The sequence below is a fragment of the Natator depressus genome, chromosome 20, assembly GCF_965152275.1.
Source record: "Natator depressus isolate rNatDep1 chromosome 20, rNatDep2.hap1, whole genome shotgun sequence".
NCBI classification, from domain to species: Eukaryota; Metazoa; Chordata; order Testudines; family Cheloniidae; genus Natator; species Natator depressus.
The window spans coordinates 7,247,415-7,262,429 of NC_134253.1; the positions used below are offsets into that span (position 1 = coordinate 7,247,415).

General features: G+C 53.2%; 1 protein-coding gene across 8 annotated transcripts in view; it reads left to right on the top strand.

The window, feature by feature from the left end:
- WIZ (WIZ zinc finger) overlaps positions 1-14,057 on the top strand; it is a 150,396-nt gene extending 136,339 nt beyond the window's left edge. For 3 of the 8 annotated variants that reach the window (XM_074935093.1, XM_074935092.1, XM_074935094.1), the window contains exons 7-13: positions 376-882; positions 4,140-4,619; positions 6,480-7,016; positions 7,541-8,071; positions 9,329-9,772; positions 10,714-10,906; positions 11,510-14,054. In XM_074935093.1, the coding sequence (XP_074791194.1) occupies positions 376-882; positions 4,140-4,619; positions 6,480-7,016; positions 7,541-8,071; positions 9,329-9,772; positions 10,714-10,906; positions 11,510-11,666 (2,849 nt within the window). In that variant the 3' untranslated portion in view covers positions 11,667-14,054. Of the gene's footprint in view, positions 1-375; positions 883-4,139; positions 4,620-6,479; positions 7,017-7,540; positions 8,072-9,328; positions 9,773-10,713; positions 10,907-11,509 lie in introns of all 8 variants that reach the window. The other 5 variants (XM_074935099.1, XM_074935098.1, XM_074935097.1 and 2 more) reach the window with 4 other exon arrangements.
- The last annotated feature ends 958 nt before the right edge of the window (positions 14,058-15,015 follow it).

Here is a 15,015-nt window from a genome sequence, read left to right on the forward strand (position 1 = left end):
ATGCCTGACATGTTGTCTGCTTCCCCCTCATCCCCAGCTTCTTCCAGTTTATTGCTGGTGGTTGCACTGATACCCAGAGGCCTTGGTCAGGGCCTTAATGTGCTAGGTGCTCTAGAGACAAGTGGACCGAAGGCAGTCCTTGACCCTGAGTGCTCACAGTGCAGGGGTCTGATAGGTGGCGACAAGGCAACAAGAAAGATAGCTACATTTGCTTAAGTAGTCTTGGGAGTTAAAGTAGTTTAGAGTAGCACTTTAGGATGCGGGGGGCTGCTTCCAGGCGCTGAGGCCCAGGGCACCCGGCATGAAACGTGCAGGGATTGTGCACTGCATCTTGTGGAGCTCTGTGACTCGCTAACAGCTGCTCTTCTTTTTCAGCTCAAAACCTCACAACGTGCGAGGTCTGTGGCGCCTGCTTTGAGACCCGCAAAGGCCTGTCCAGCCACGCTCGCTCTCACCTGCGGCAGCTTGGCGTGGCAGAGTCCGAGAGCAGTGGAGCTCCCATCGACTTGCTCTATGAACTGATGAAGCAGAAGGGCAAACCTGACAGCAGCCCATTGTCCCCAACACTCAGCAAAAAATCCAGCTCCCCCAAAGAAGGGGCAGGCAGCTCCCCACGGCCAACACTGCTGTCGCTCAGCAAGACAGGCGATCGCTTGCCAGATCCCCCCGTGAACAAAGCGATCAAGTCCCCACCAGGCTTCTCCTCAAAGAGCCTTTCGCAGCCAGGATCCCCCCTCCTCAAGAAAGTGCCACCCACGCTCTCGGGATCCCCCCCTCCGAAACACCCCGAGGACAAGACCCCCAAGCTGCCCCTGAGCCCCCTGCAGAGCTCTCCAAAAGCACAGTGGCCGCAGCCGGAGGAGGAAGGGCCCTTAAATCTAAGTGAGTCTCTTTACCTTTGATGTTTCCCACTATATATGTGGCAGGAGAGCTGAGTGTGTGGGAACTTGCTGACCAAAACTCAATGCTGCTGGCTTGTTGGGTAACTTGCTACAAGGCATCCCTTCGCTGCCCTTTGGGGAGAATGGGTGCAGGGCTCTCCTGTCTTTCAGCCGTGGGTGGGACTCAGTGTAGCTGTCAGCAGCTTTCCAGCAAGGTCCCATAGGGGCTGCTGCCATCTAATCTGGATACGCCTTGCAAACATCCACAGGGCAGTGAGTCCCAACTTGGTCCTGGACTGCATTCCGTGTGTCTTGCTGACAAGCGTGCGGCTCCTTTCCTGTCTCTGGAGGATGAGTGCTAATAGCTCATTGTGGGAGGTGATTGTCATGTGTTTCTGATTTAGCTGGTGAGGGTTTCCTCGTTCCTTCTCTCCTCCCCCGCCCAAACACTTCTGGGTAAAGTAAGTGCCCCTGCTACACCTGCAGCTTTCCACTGCCCCCCCAGCTTTACCACATTTCTCTCCAGCCAGAGAAGTGGAGCAGGCCACCTCCTCAAAGACCCCTGTTCTTGCTGCTTTTGCTGTGTGTTTGTACCAGGGCAGCCAAATTGGTCATTCATCTTGCTGTTTCTCTCCATGCGTGCAGCAGGCATCCCCCCAGTCCTGTTCTGAGGGCTAAGCAAGTCTATCAGCCGTGCGCCTGACCCCACTTACTCCTGGAGGGGAGTCCTACGGGAGTTCCCAGAGGGCACCCTCCTGTAAGATGCCACTTGCTGCCTTCCAGCTTTGTTCCTAGACTCTGTATAACTGTTCCCTGCAGTGCCCTGTGGGGATACAACAGCCAGCCGGGAGGAGTCCTAGTCTGAACTAGTTTGCCAACCAACTAGCTTTCCTTTTCTACAAAATCTGAGCTGAGACACCCCGTAAGCCAGACTGAGTCAGTGCAGCGACTGTTCAACGCGGCGTGGTTGAGTTCTGAGAAGACTCTTCAGTTCTGCATAGAAAGCACAGGTGGATTTTCTCAGCAGCTCTTGTCCAAACTGGGCTGCAGCAGTTCAGTGTCTGTTAACCCTGAGCGAGAGGTGAGGCATCGGGTGCTGACTGCTTGTGGAATTGGCAACTGGAAATAGTCCTAAATACACACAACGAATTACCCACTCTCCTCTAGCCCACGCACATGCACTCCACTCCTTGCTAGATCTCCTGCGTCAGGCAGCCCATGGATTTACACACTGTAAATGCTGCCATAGCTAAGCTCAGCAGAGTATGGTTTGGAGCCTAACTTCTGTTACTTTTCACATAACATTAGTTTTGATCTGACAGGACTAGACTGAACTCCTCTCTCCGTGGAAGTGGGCTGCAGCAGCACAAGCTGTTGCATACTCCCCTTTCCCCAGGGTCCCAGGTATGACCTGGAGCAACCTCCTCTAGCACTAAAGGGAGTTTGGCCTCTGTGGCACATCCAGTCCCCACCCTCTGCAGCGAGGCGGCAATCAGTCCTACTTGTGCTGATGTGTCTTGTCTATCATCTATTTGGATCTGGACTTTCACAGACCAGCCATCCTATCCAGGCCCCTGCAGACGAACAGTTCCATGTCCCAGTCCCCCTTTCTATTGTTCATCAAGGTTTGTGTCATTCCAAATGGGTGACTGACCTTCATGTATCACTTAGTGAACTCTTCCACAGCCTAGTTTACCTGAGCACTAAAGCCCTGAATCCAGTCTGATTAGATGTGGGTGATTCTGCTGCTCTTATTCTGCGGAAAGAAACAGTTGGGAAAGTGACTGTCCGCTTGACATGTTTCTCTGACTGTCTCATGCCCTAGCATCCTCATGTACCAATCTGCCTTATCTCAGTTACGACGACCAGGCCTAGACTTCTCAGTTATCCAAGTCACTGAGACAGCAGTGGTCAGTGCTCCCATTGATATTAGGGTCCACGTGTTAACCTTCACCTAGGCTGCTGGGGTCTGGCTGGGCAATTTGGAGAGTAGCCAGCCATATACCAGAGTGCAGATTTCAAATCATGAGGTTTGTCATTACCTTGACATCTTATGTGCTTGCTTGACATTCATAGACTTGCATGGAAGAGACTGCCACTGTAAGCGCATATGGCAGTTTTGCTGCAGAAATTTGCATGAACTTTGTGAGCTTGTAATGATCAACGCACCAGTTCTGCACGTGCTCAGTAACAGTGTTCCAGTCTTCACTCTTAGCTGTTCAAGTGAGGGCCCTTTCCCTCAGAAAATCCCAGCCCTCGTTAATCTCTTGGTACCACCTGTGGGATAGCCTTGCCATGCATGGCCTTGTGGAAGTCACCAACTTCTTAAAATGAAATCCCTTTTAAAAATCAGATCATGTTTAAAATGTGGTCTGAGATGTTCCTTGCTACTTAGCAGGGATGGGGAAAGAAAATGCTCTGGAGCTGGTTGTATTCAGTTCTGCACCAGTGTCAAAGGAACACAGCTAGTGTGAGGAGCCTGCGAGCCCAGTATAGTTTTAAGGTTTGGTATGGCAAAGAACTGGGGCTAGGGAACACCAGACATTTAGCACTTACACTAAAGCTTTGTTTTTAGTCCCATCCTGTCGCAAAATATTGGAATTTAAAATCACTCCATTCTGATTACCTTCTTGTTTTTTCCAACTTTAAATCTGACCTGATTGTAGGAGCTGGTACCACTGAGGTCCGCTAGAGCTGAAACTAGAGCCTTATGCCATCTGACACTTTGGAGTTCCAGCTTTCAAATGGTGTAAAGCGCTAATCTCTAAATTTAGCAATTCATGGGGTATTGGCTATTGAAGTAATGTGGGAAGGACTGCTTAGCTGGAGGAGCAACACACAGGTTTTCAGGAACAGTAACATTCTCCAGAGGCTGCACCTGGGCCAGCAAACAGAAAATAAAATGTTGATCCCTGATTACTGTGCACAGCCTTTGGCTACCACCTTCTAAAGCTGTTTGGCACATGTTGTAAATGGAGACACAGAAATGATGGAGAAGCCCTGAAAGTCAAGGTTTCTGATGGAATTTCAGCATAACCGTCAGGGAGCAGCAGCAATGCTGCCTGGGCCAGTATGATAATTTACCTTTCCTTTAGGTCTGCCTGTTTAAAATCTCTAGACAACGCAGCATATAACTTCTTCATTGGAGAGACAACCCAGGCCACTTGAACCAAGTCCCTTTTGGGTTGTAACTGGTGCTTGAAAGACATTCTCCTCAGTGACCGTATGTATTATGATCAATGTGTTTTTTTTCCGCAGCTGTAGATAGTGACTCGGGCAAAGAAATTGACTGCCAGTTATGTGGTGCCTGGTTTGAAACCAGAAAGGGGTTATCGAGTCATGCTAGAGCCCACCTGAGACACCTGGGAGTGAATGATCCAGATGCTAAAGGCTCTCCAATTGATGTTTTAAATGACCTCATCCAAAATGAAGACTTCAAAAGCCGTCTTTCCTCTCTCCTCCCTAGTGAGAGAAAATCATTAGTGGAGGCTGGGAGCTCGGACAGACCCAGCCCAAAGAGCACAGCAGCAGCATCTGCAACAGTCATGAAACAACCACCTCCACCAAGGCCTTTGGGCAAACAGCCAGCCATCCTCTCACCTCACTCCCTTCCACCATCCAAGAAACTGAAGCCACAAACCCACAGGTTGTCAGCTGAGGCCAATCTGCAAAGAAAACAGGGCCTTTCCTCCAGCGCGTACTGGGCTTCAGATGCTGGGATGTCTCCACTCAACCTCTGTAGGTTCTCTCTCATCACTGCCTCCTCTTCCCTCCTCCTCTCCCCCTTGTTTACATTAAGCAAGGCCTGATGCCACTCTCTATCGAGCCTTCACCATTGTTTGGCTAACGCAGGGAACTGGGCATCAAGACTCCTGGGTTTTGTTCCCAGTGCTGGGATGGAGTGTGGCCCAGGGGACTGGGAGTCAGGACTCCTGGGTTCTGTGTCAGGGCAATGACAGAGAATAAACTGGGCTCTTGGTCGCACGCCCTTTGATTTTCCTTTTCCCCATAAAGTGCTCTCACACCACTTTTTGAGACAGCTTCTGTGTCCTTCCTCAGCCAGGCACACGCACCACATTCCTACCTCAGTCCTGAGTAGCTAAAGAGCCCAGCCCTTCCCTTCCCAGGTAACACCAGGCACCCACTTGGGCACCATCCATTCAGGAATCCTCGAGTCAAACAGGTTCTGACTGCTTGACCACCCGGATCAGGGAGGGGAGGCCAGGCTGTTTGGTGCTCTCATGTTGCAGAACGCCTGTCGCCTTGTGCAGGCTGAGCTCTCTCAGTGCTGCTTGATACACAGAGACTGCTGCATTTTCTAGGGTACTTGGTGGCCTAACCTGTACAGTATGTCATGGTGACTCAGTGCCTGGATCCTGCTAGAAAGCCCACTGCTGGGTGTTTTCATCTTGGGTTGCAATTGCCCTGTCTGTCCTTGGCAGAGGGGGAATCAACCTCTCTTGTCCTTTCATTTCAGGCCAGCATTCATCAGGCCTTTGGCCTGAGTCTGGTCCCCGTTCTGGGCCGGGGGGAAGGGTATCTGTTTCTATTCTCCCCGTACCTTGGTGCAGAGAAGGGGGCAGGTTCTGCTTTCCCCTTCAGATGGGGAGGGGTGATCAGGGACTGTGGCAAGTTTGTGCACTCTCTTCTCCATAAACTGGTGATTTAATGCTGACTGGCTGCTAAGCTTTCCCCCTTTCAAGCAGCCTGTAAGACGATGTGTAAGTTGCACCCGCTCATCGCTAAGCATTTACCTCCTGGAGATTGCATGGCTCAGACTGCAGCTTGCTTATGGTGGCAAAAAATATATACTGCGTCGTGTTACTCCTCTTGGTCCTTCCAAGCACACACTGAGAAATCAGGGTTTCCTGGATCACGCTGCAGGCAGGAGATCTGCAGAAGCCAAGAGGGGATGGGGTTAAGGATACATTGCATTTGAAGGAAGAGTGCTCAGCACTTTGATTAGCCAAAAGTGACAAGGACACATTTGGTTTAGCTGCTTGGTGGACAACAAGCCAGTGTGTGATACAAACCTGGGTTGCCAGGCTTACTGGACAGATCATTCCAATGTCTGTGGGAAGGAGATTCAAACAAACGTGGAATGTATGTCTTCATCCGGGCTCTAGCATGCCTGCAGGTCCCCTTCCTTCCCTCAGCATCCAGCACACATAGACACCCACTTCTAAAGCCTTGGGCAAGCAGGACATTCACACAAAGGAAGACACTGAAGTGACTGTATTCTCCCAGGCCTCCTGGACCACAGCTCCTAGCAAGGCCTCTAGCCATAGCGGTTGCTGTGTCTAGGCTCACCGAGAGTGCCTGCTCTCTGCCCCGCCATCAAAGCCTGCCCTGTGCTCTGTCCTCCCTGCACTGCCCTTGCCTATTGCATTTCCCAGGGATTGTTTGATGGTTTGATTCCTTTCATTGAGTTTGTTCCGGGATCAGCTTTGCCATTGTCTTGACATCTGGCGTGTGGCGTGTTTGCTTTGTGCTGTCCTGTTGGGGGGGATGATCTTGCTAGTGTCCCAGTGCCCCGATGGCATAGGGCTGCGCCTGCCAGGTGCTACAGTAAATGCACGTCTCCCCTCCTTGTTTCAGCCTCTGGATCGGAGCCTGTGAGGGATATCAGGTGCGAGTTCTGTGGAGAGTACTTCGAGAACCGGAAAGGGCTGTCCAGCCACGCCAGGTCCCACCTGCGCCAGATGGGGGTGACCGAGTGGTATGTCAACGGCTCCCCAATCGACACGTTGCGGGAGATCCTCAAGCGCAGAGCTCAGCCCCGGGGTGGCACCACAAACCCACCAGCCCCAGGGCAGAAAGCCATGACCAAGACCGTCATCGGCAGCATGGGATCACTGGAGCCTCGCAGCCCAGGAGAGATTCATGTGCCCTCCATGCCCAAAAAGGTCCAGCAGCCAGGAAATCCCATGGGACACTCTCCTACCTCCTCCCCTCCCCCAACAGCCAGGAAGATGTTTCCAGGGATGGCCCCTCCCTCTTTTCAGAAGAAACTGAAACAAGACCAAATGAGAATGGAGATCAAGCGAGAGATGATATCTGGGAGCCTCCACGGTGAGCCCCATCCATCCGACAGGACCTGGTCTCCACGGGAGGAGATGTCCCCCCTGAACCTCTGTAAGTGTGAGCAGCAGCACTCCTGCTAGCATGATGGGGTGACTTTGACTTCAGTGATCACCTGCCATAGTAGGCAAGAGCTTGGGGGTAAACAAATCAGTGTTTGGGCACAGCAGGGGACTGGGAGTCAGGACTTCTGGGTTCTGTTCCCAGCTCTGCCACTGGCCACTTTGGGCACGTTGTTTCCCGATCTGTTAATTGGGGATCACACTTATCTCTCATGGGGGGTGACAGTGTTGGTAGCGTGGTTTGAGATCCTCAGGTGCCACATTATAGGTGTGGCAGAATATTAGCAGCTGTTTAATCTACATGATGTCCCAGTGCCTCCTTGCTACGGGGATAGAGGGCTGCAATAGCAGAGGTGTGGCTCGCCAGCCTTTGCTGTTAGATCTTCTGTGGTGTGCAGGTTGCCGGGGGGATGCCAGTCTGCACTGCCTGGTGAGCCTTCCAGTGGTGTGAAGGGGTCTGGCTGGATGCTGCCTGGGGACCCTAGGCACTCCCTTCTCTGTCTCTGCCCCCTGCAGCCTCCCGTGCTGACCCTGTGAGGGACATCCGGTGCGAGTTCTGTGGCGAGTTCTTCGAGAACCGGAAGGGACTGTCCAGCCATGCCCGGTCCCACCTGCGCCAGATGGGGGTGACCGAGTGGTCTGTCAATGGCTCACCCATCGACACGTTGCGGGAGATCCTCAAAAAGAAATCCAAGCCCTGTATGATCAAGAAGGAGCCCCATGCTTCCAGCATTGAGCCCCCCAAGCCGATGTCAGAGGAAGGTGCAGCCCTCAAGTCCCCTGGGAAAATGCTGCAGGCCATGTCCCTCTCCCCACTGGGTGGAAGGACGGGGAAGCCCAGCCCCAGTGGTTCCAGCATGAGCCGGGAGATCTCACTCTCACCACTCACCAGCAAACCCCACGGGGGCTTCCTGACTCCACTCTCCGCCAAGCGGCCACTGCAGGAGGAGCGGCTTGGGGGCCATGGTGAAGTGAAGCAGAAGACCTACATCCAGACTGAGCTGCCCTTCAAAGCCAAGGCAGCTCATGACAAGCCCTCGCACACATGTAAGTGGGGGCAGGGGCAGGCAGAGAGCTGTGCCAGAGCTCCATCGTGGCGGGGGAGACAGGCAGAGCCCCCTGCAGGGGCTGTGTCCCTTCACAGAGGGCCCAGTGGAGTGCCATGCCAGAGCTCCATCCTATAGGGAGGGATGGGCGGGTGGAGAGCCCTGCTGAGCTGTATCCCATGGAGAGGGGGACAGGTAGCACCCTGCTGGGATGTTAACGCTTTCCTTCCCACTTCCCAGCAGAGAGACTTCCTGCTTTGTTGTCTCTTCCATTGCTACCCCATGCCCAGAAACCAAGGGAGCGTAAAGGGACTGGGGAGTCCGCTGCTCTGGGCCTCTGATCTGGTGCCACAAACCTGTCACGTCACAAGAGCAGCTTGTCTGGTACCAGAGGATATTCTGAGCCCTTACCCTGGGTACATCTATACTGCAGCCCTTCCCAGCACAGGTCATTGCACTAGCTCTGCTGGAGCGAGCGGCTAACAATAGCAGTGTAGCTGGGGAAGCATGGGCGATGGCTCACACTAGTCACCTGAATACAGACCTGCCCAGACCACCTGGTATGTATCCGGATGGCTAGTCAGAGATGCCCACCTGTGCTATTCCCAGCTACACTGCTGTAAGAACTAGCCTGAGCAAAGCTAGCCCCTGTCTGTCTACCCGCGCTGGGAAGTAGCCTCCCAGCTGGAGAGCAGACCAACACCCAGAGGGAGCTGGCTGAACAAGTGGTGAGACCACCTCAGGGCACAGGCCGCAGGATTAGTTACCTGCCTCCCTACCCAGCCGGGCCTGAAAACCCCCTGCAGCTCTCAGTGGGCTTTGCCGGTGGTCTCTGGACACCGTGTAGCCAAAGTAGCGCAATTCACTACTGGGCAGCCTGGGCTAGTGGTCTGTGACCCACAGAATGGCCAACTATCATCATGCAGCCCACTCCATCCCACAGCCCTCTGCAGATGCAAAGGATTGTGGGGAGTTGGGTCACGTGACAGATCCAGCCATTTTGTAGGTTACAGATGGTAAAGGGTAAGCTCCAAAGCAGATTCCACAGCCTGTGGAAATGCTATCGCCCCACCCCAAACAGATACCACGGAGGAGGAGAAGGATTGGGGGGAGAGCCAGGGAGCAAGCAACTCCTTCCTGCTGCATCATAGCACCCCAGTGTTTCTCTGCCTTCCAGCTGCTGGGTGGTGCCCTGCTGGCTGCCATCTGCTTCCCAGGCCCTCTGCAAGCTTTCACTCCCTGCTTTCTCTGTCTCCAGCCAGTGAAGCCTGCTGCGAGCTCTGCGGCCTCTACTTTGAGAACCGCAAGGCACTGGCCAGCCATGCCCGGGCTCATCTGCGGCAGTTTGGTGTGACTGAGTGGTGTGTGAACGGCTCACCCATCGAGACGCTGAGTGAGTGGATCAAGCACAGGCCCCAGAAGGCTGGAGCCTATCGCAGCTACATCCAGGGGGGCCGGCCCTTTACCAAGAAGTTCCGCAACTCATCCCACTCACGGGAGCAGGACAGCACAGGAAAGAGGCTGCCCTTGGGCCTGCAGCCAGGCACCATACCCCTGATGAGCAAGAGCCTGGTGGGCGAAATGGGACACAGTGAGCCCAGCAAACTCCTGGATAGGGGCAGTGGTGGGGGTGGCGAGCGACCCATGGTCACCTCTCCGCTGTCACTGGTGAAGGTGGAGGAGCATCGCCAAAACATCAACAGTGAGTTGGGAGCCACCTCTTATTGCCCCTGAACTCACTGCCAAGCAGGAGCGTGCAAACACCTTTACCCTGGGGACTCTCTGGGGGTGTTGTGGGCTGGCAAGTCTTGGGAGACCCTTGTCCAGAGCACCACCCCCAGGGACGGAAGGATGAGCCCACAGGCAGGCAGTTGGCATCCTATGTTTCCTGGTCCTCCCTCCCCAGCCAGTCCACTGCGTGATGACACAGTTCCTGTTGATGAGGGCTGGTGGGATCCATGGGCAGCAGGTGAAGCTTCCCCTTGGGAAGGCTAGCCCCCTGCCCGCCTCTTCCGACTGAGGCCATGCCCCCACTTGCTGCTCTCAGCCCCCCTGTGGCCCCAAGGCGGGAGGGGGCTGGGAGCTTGGCCTCTCCCTGCGTGGCCCGAGGCTGGGGGGGCTGAGAGCTTGGCCTCGGCCAGAACCACGATGAAGTTCTCAGCCCTGGCCAGAATTCCAAGCTTGGAGCCCCTCCCCCGTTCTGCCCATGGGCCCGCCTATGGCGCCATGCTGTTCCGCCCTGTAGCCCCATCTCCATTCCACCCCCACTCCACCTCTTCCCCCTGAGGCCACGCCCCCGCTCGCTCCTTTTTGCCCCCCGTGGCCCTGAGTCCCCACCACTGGGAGTGAGAACTCCTCCACCGCTGAGGCCGTGGTGGGGGGAGATTTTTCCAGGGGCTCCAAATTGCCAGAGGCCCCTGGGCACAGGCCCCATGGGCCAGTGCAATAATCTGCCACTGCCTTTCCTCTCCCCCAGCCCCCCAGCCATTACATACCGCCCATGGTGGGATCATACGGCCAGTCCCCTCAGATGGGAAGCAGGGGGGACATCGTAGGCCCTTGCAGCTCAGAATCAAGCTTGTAGCCTGGGTGGCATGTGTCTGCCAATGGTGCTGTGTTCTGAAGATGCTTCTTCTGCCCTAGAGTTTGAACGAAGACAAGCCAAACCCCCAGAGGCCCCCCTCTCCCGAGAGGAGGAGGCCAGCGACTTCCAGCAGAAAATGGAGGAAGCTCGCCAGCCCCCACCCAGGATGAGACCGGTGCCCTCGCTGGTCCCCAGGCCTCCGCAGACATCCTTGGTGAAATTTGTGGGTAACATCTACACCCTGAAGTGCAGGTATGTCTGCAGAGAGGGATCCATGCTTCCCCATCTGGAGTACTGGGTGGCACCCAGTCCACAGCACTCTCTCCTTGGGGGCATGGACTCCTGGCAGTGACTGTGCAGTACGTGTAGAGAGACCCCACCTACATGTAGCATTTCACAACGATTCCTAATGCCAGCAGCTGTCCCTCAGCCTGCCGTTAGTGCCTTTAGTCTTCGAGCCCTTTCATGCTGTGTAACTACAGCCAGTCCTGGCTATGGGACCCGTCTTCCTTTAAGGTCCTTCCCAGCATTTGCCATGTGTGGAGTTTAAGGTAACGTTTGGTTTCCAGAAAGGGCCACGTTTGTCTTTGTCTGGTGCTGAGGTCAGTGGTAGCTGCTTCCCCCAAGACTGGTTTCTCTGGATGCCTGACAGTCAATGCAAAGTCCTGACAGTTAATTAAACAACCTCCTCTGAGGCACTGCGCACATCTGCATCCCCTTTCCTTAGAGTTTGCTCCTTAGAGTTGGGCTGCAGTGCCCAGAACAACAGGACTGGTCCCAACTGGAGCCATAATAGAAATATTCAATGAGTGTCAGGGTCTGACATTGTTCCCCCTTCCCCTCCCTTGCGTGCAGGTTCTGCGAGGTGGAGTTCCAGGGCCCTCTCTCCATCCAGGAGGAGTGGGTGCGACATCTCCAGCGACACATCCTGGAAATGAATTTCTCCAAAGCCGACCCCCTGCGCAGCGAGCCAGAGGCCCCCGAGGTGCAGGCCGTAGCTGAGGCTCAGTAACGGAGCCCGCTGGCCAGCATCCCTCTGCCCCTCTCTTGTACGAGCACATTTCCAAAGGAGCATGCTGAAGGACTCTGCTGCAGACGGTTACCAAGGGGAGGTAGCTAAATTCTTACTGCTGGGCTTTGCAGCCTCCCGGAGCCCAGCTTCCCCTGTGCTGACTCGCATAGCATGGGAGTGCCAGCGTTGAGCACTATGTGACAGAAGACATTCTCCTGGGGGAGACAACCCATACAGACTGGAGATGGGACCCCATGGGGGTCCCATGAAGCAGGCGAGGAGGCTGCTGCACAGAATCTTGATACACTTTGGACACGCTCCTGTCACGAAGGGAGGGTGTGAAATGAGACTCGTTTTCCCATCCGGGAAGGGGAGCTCCCTGCAAAAGGGGGATGATTGTGGGGATCCCTCTAATGAATGCAGATTAGTCCAGAGATTCTGGTCCCAGGGAGGGGAGTGCGTGTTTGCTCTGTTGCAATTCAGGTTTCGATGAGAATTGCAAACGTGACGGTCCATCAGGCCATCTGTAACAAGAGAGGGAGAGAGGAGAAAGCAACTCTGTCTGTGGTGGTGAATGTTGTTAATTATGTATATGGCCCTAGAGTTAATTATATTCGATTCCTTAGACGATGATGAATTTAGTTCACGTAGATGTCAGAATCCATTCTTATTGGGTTGCGCTGCATGTTATCCATCCCTCTCCACCAGACAATACATCATTGGTCAACTTTATCCCGCACATTAAATGGCAAGTCATGGATTTACTGATCCTCTACCCATCTCGTAATGTCTACATTCATTCTTTCCCTCCCCCCAACTTCTCGCTGTCCAGTTGTCGTCCTAACCATTTCACTTGAGATTGTGCAGTGCCCCGCGGGTTCCTGTTGCTGTTAGCTTCCCGTGGCGGTGACCCACCACGAGCGGAAGGGGTAGCTTTAGGCTGCACGCTGCCTTCCTTTCCTTTCTTAGCCTTCAATTGTAGAATGTCTTAAGATCTCCGCAGTGCGACCTCCTACCCCACCTGTCTGAAGGGTGGGTGTGTAAACTCCTGCCTGAGTTCAGGTGTGTAAATACCAGCCAAGCCTATCCCAGGAGGCGCAATGGCGGGCATGGGCTTCCAGGGTTCTTTGGGGAAGTGCTGAGTGCTACTAACACTTTTCCTGCCAATTCAGACTCCAAAACAGCAGCAGGGGCGGTCGACAGCGCTCTCCAGGAGAACCTGGACTCTCTCCACACAGCCCTGCTCGCTGTTGCTTTTTATGTCTAGCTGCATAGAACCTCGACTTTTTTAACTCTAGTTTTGTGTAGAAATAACGAGCATTCATTTTTATTTGGAATCCCAAGCTGAGCAGAGCTTGGAAGGAATTTACCTTTTAACTTTTTTCATTGGGCATATTCTGGTTATTAATGTACCTAGGAATATGTAAATTAGATTAAACTTCTCTTCTGGAAACCAAGCCAAGCATCCTACAGTGTGTGCATTTATATTATCCAGACAGAAAGGAGTGGGAATCGGATGTTGTTTGCACAGAGGACCATCACAATTTAAGAGGCAAAATTCCTTCTGTGATGCTTTGATAGATAACCCAGTTGGGCGTTTTCTATGAATTGTTACCTCTTAATTTACTGACCACAATAAATCAACTTGGGAAGATTCGTTTTTAGGAATTTCTGCAGATGTTTTTCCAAGTATCTTAGATTTTTGCACTAGCAGGAAATCGCCCTCCCCCTTGCCCCCCATTACTGGTTCAGAATGGAATGGCTGCAGAAGGCAACATTCAAACCAGAGTCAGCAAAACCATGTAACTGTAATTCACATTTCTTCACTACAGCAATGGGCACCAATTTCAATTCACAGACTCTGATGCTAGAAGTAATGGCTATGACTGATCTGACCAGCTGTAACCAGAGGCTGTAGAATTTTTCACAGGGGCTAGATAAAAGCATGTCTTCTAGACAGAGCTAATCTCATAAAAATCAATCATTAAACACCAGATTAAAACTGAATCTTTCCACTCACACGGTAACTGAGCTGCCCAGAAGGGAAGGGGTAGCATTGCCTCTGCCTACTACAGGTGTCGGAAGGCAGCCAGCAATGAGGATCCATCCATGGAGACTCTCCACGAGTTCATGCAACACAAAGCTAAGGCATATTCACGTTGCAAGGAGCTCAGAAACTGATAGGACTCCCTAGGAATGCTGGCTTCAGCCTCTGTGCATCTCATCAAGGTCAAGGCCTCCCTCCAGCCATGCAGAACAGACCAGAGAATTTCAGCCAGTGTCTCCTGTATCTTGTAGTTGAGCTGGAGCTTGTATTCTGCTGAGAGTTGGGATTGTCGATTCATCTCACCTGCTATAGGAAACCATGTCTGTTTTCTCTGCTGCTGCCTCCCACTCCGTGTGAATGAGTTGGGCTGAGAAAAAGTCAGGTCTGATTTCTCTGATCCCCTGTGGAAGCCCTGAGTGGAAGTGAACTGAGGCATGTCCCACCTTCAGGCCATGTGTATGCTTGGAAAAAAGGTGTAAAATCCTCGCAGAGGCAGGGCCAAGGTGGAGTGTTACCTGGGGACAGCTGGTCAAAGTGAACCCTTGAGCTGTGCCAGAGCCCTTGAGCACTTAACTCCAGAAAGCTTTGTAGTTTACCTCCCTCCCTGCTCCCCGTGTTCCACAGGCCTGTCCAGCTGCTTTCTTTGGAGAGGGCTGACTTTGGGCCCAGCAGGAGTTGGATTTGAATAAACCCTTTGGTTACCGTTCCATTGACCAGTCAGTTATGTTTTGGGGGGTTGCGTAATTCTCCCTGCTGAGCCCCATTCTCAGAACCCCCCTGGACTTTTGTTAAACACACCAGGAAATACAGTGAAAGCCTTTGAAACTGTGAGCTTTGAGTTTTTCTTATTCCCTGTAGCTGTCCAAGGAAAGGATTTTATGGCATTGATTGTATGATTGTATTTTGAGGTCTTGTCCAAATCGCCTCCTTTTCCCTTTGACAAAACACAGAGAAAAGTCGTAAGGCTGGACAAGGCAGCATCTCTTCTTGCTGGGAGGTTACCAGTGTGGTAAGCAGCCTTAGTAGCGCCCCTGAGAGCTGGCCAGCTGTTACCAGCACTGGGCTCTTTGAAGCACACCCTCCACCCCCATGCTGCTTTGATAAAGGCAGGCTGAAGGTGGACTTGATGTGGTGGCTGAGCCTCTCTTCAGGTGACAAGGAGGGGAGGAGAATGACACATTAGGGAGAGTGTGGCCACAGGAACTAGGAATTCAGAGCCCAGCTGGTGGGCAGGACCTGCCAAATCAGATAGGAGGGGAGCTAGTGCTTGTGCTGGCCCAGGCAAATCAGGGCATCTTTTGG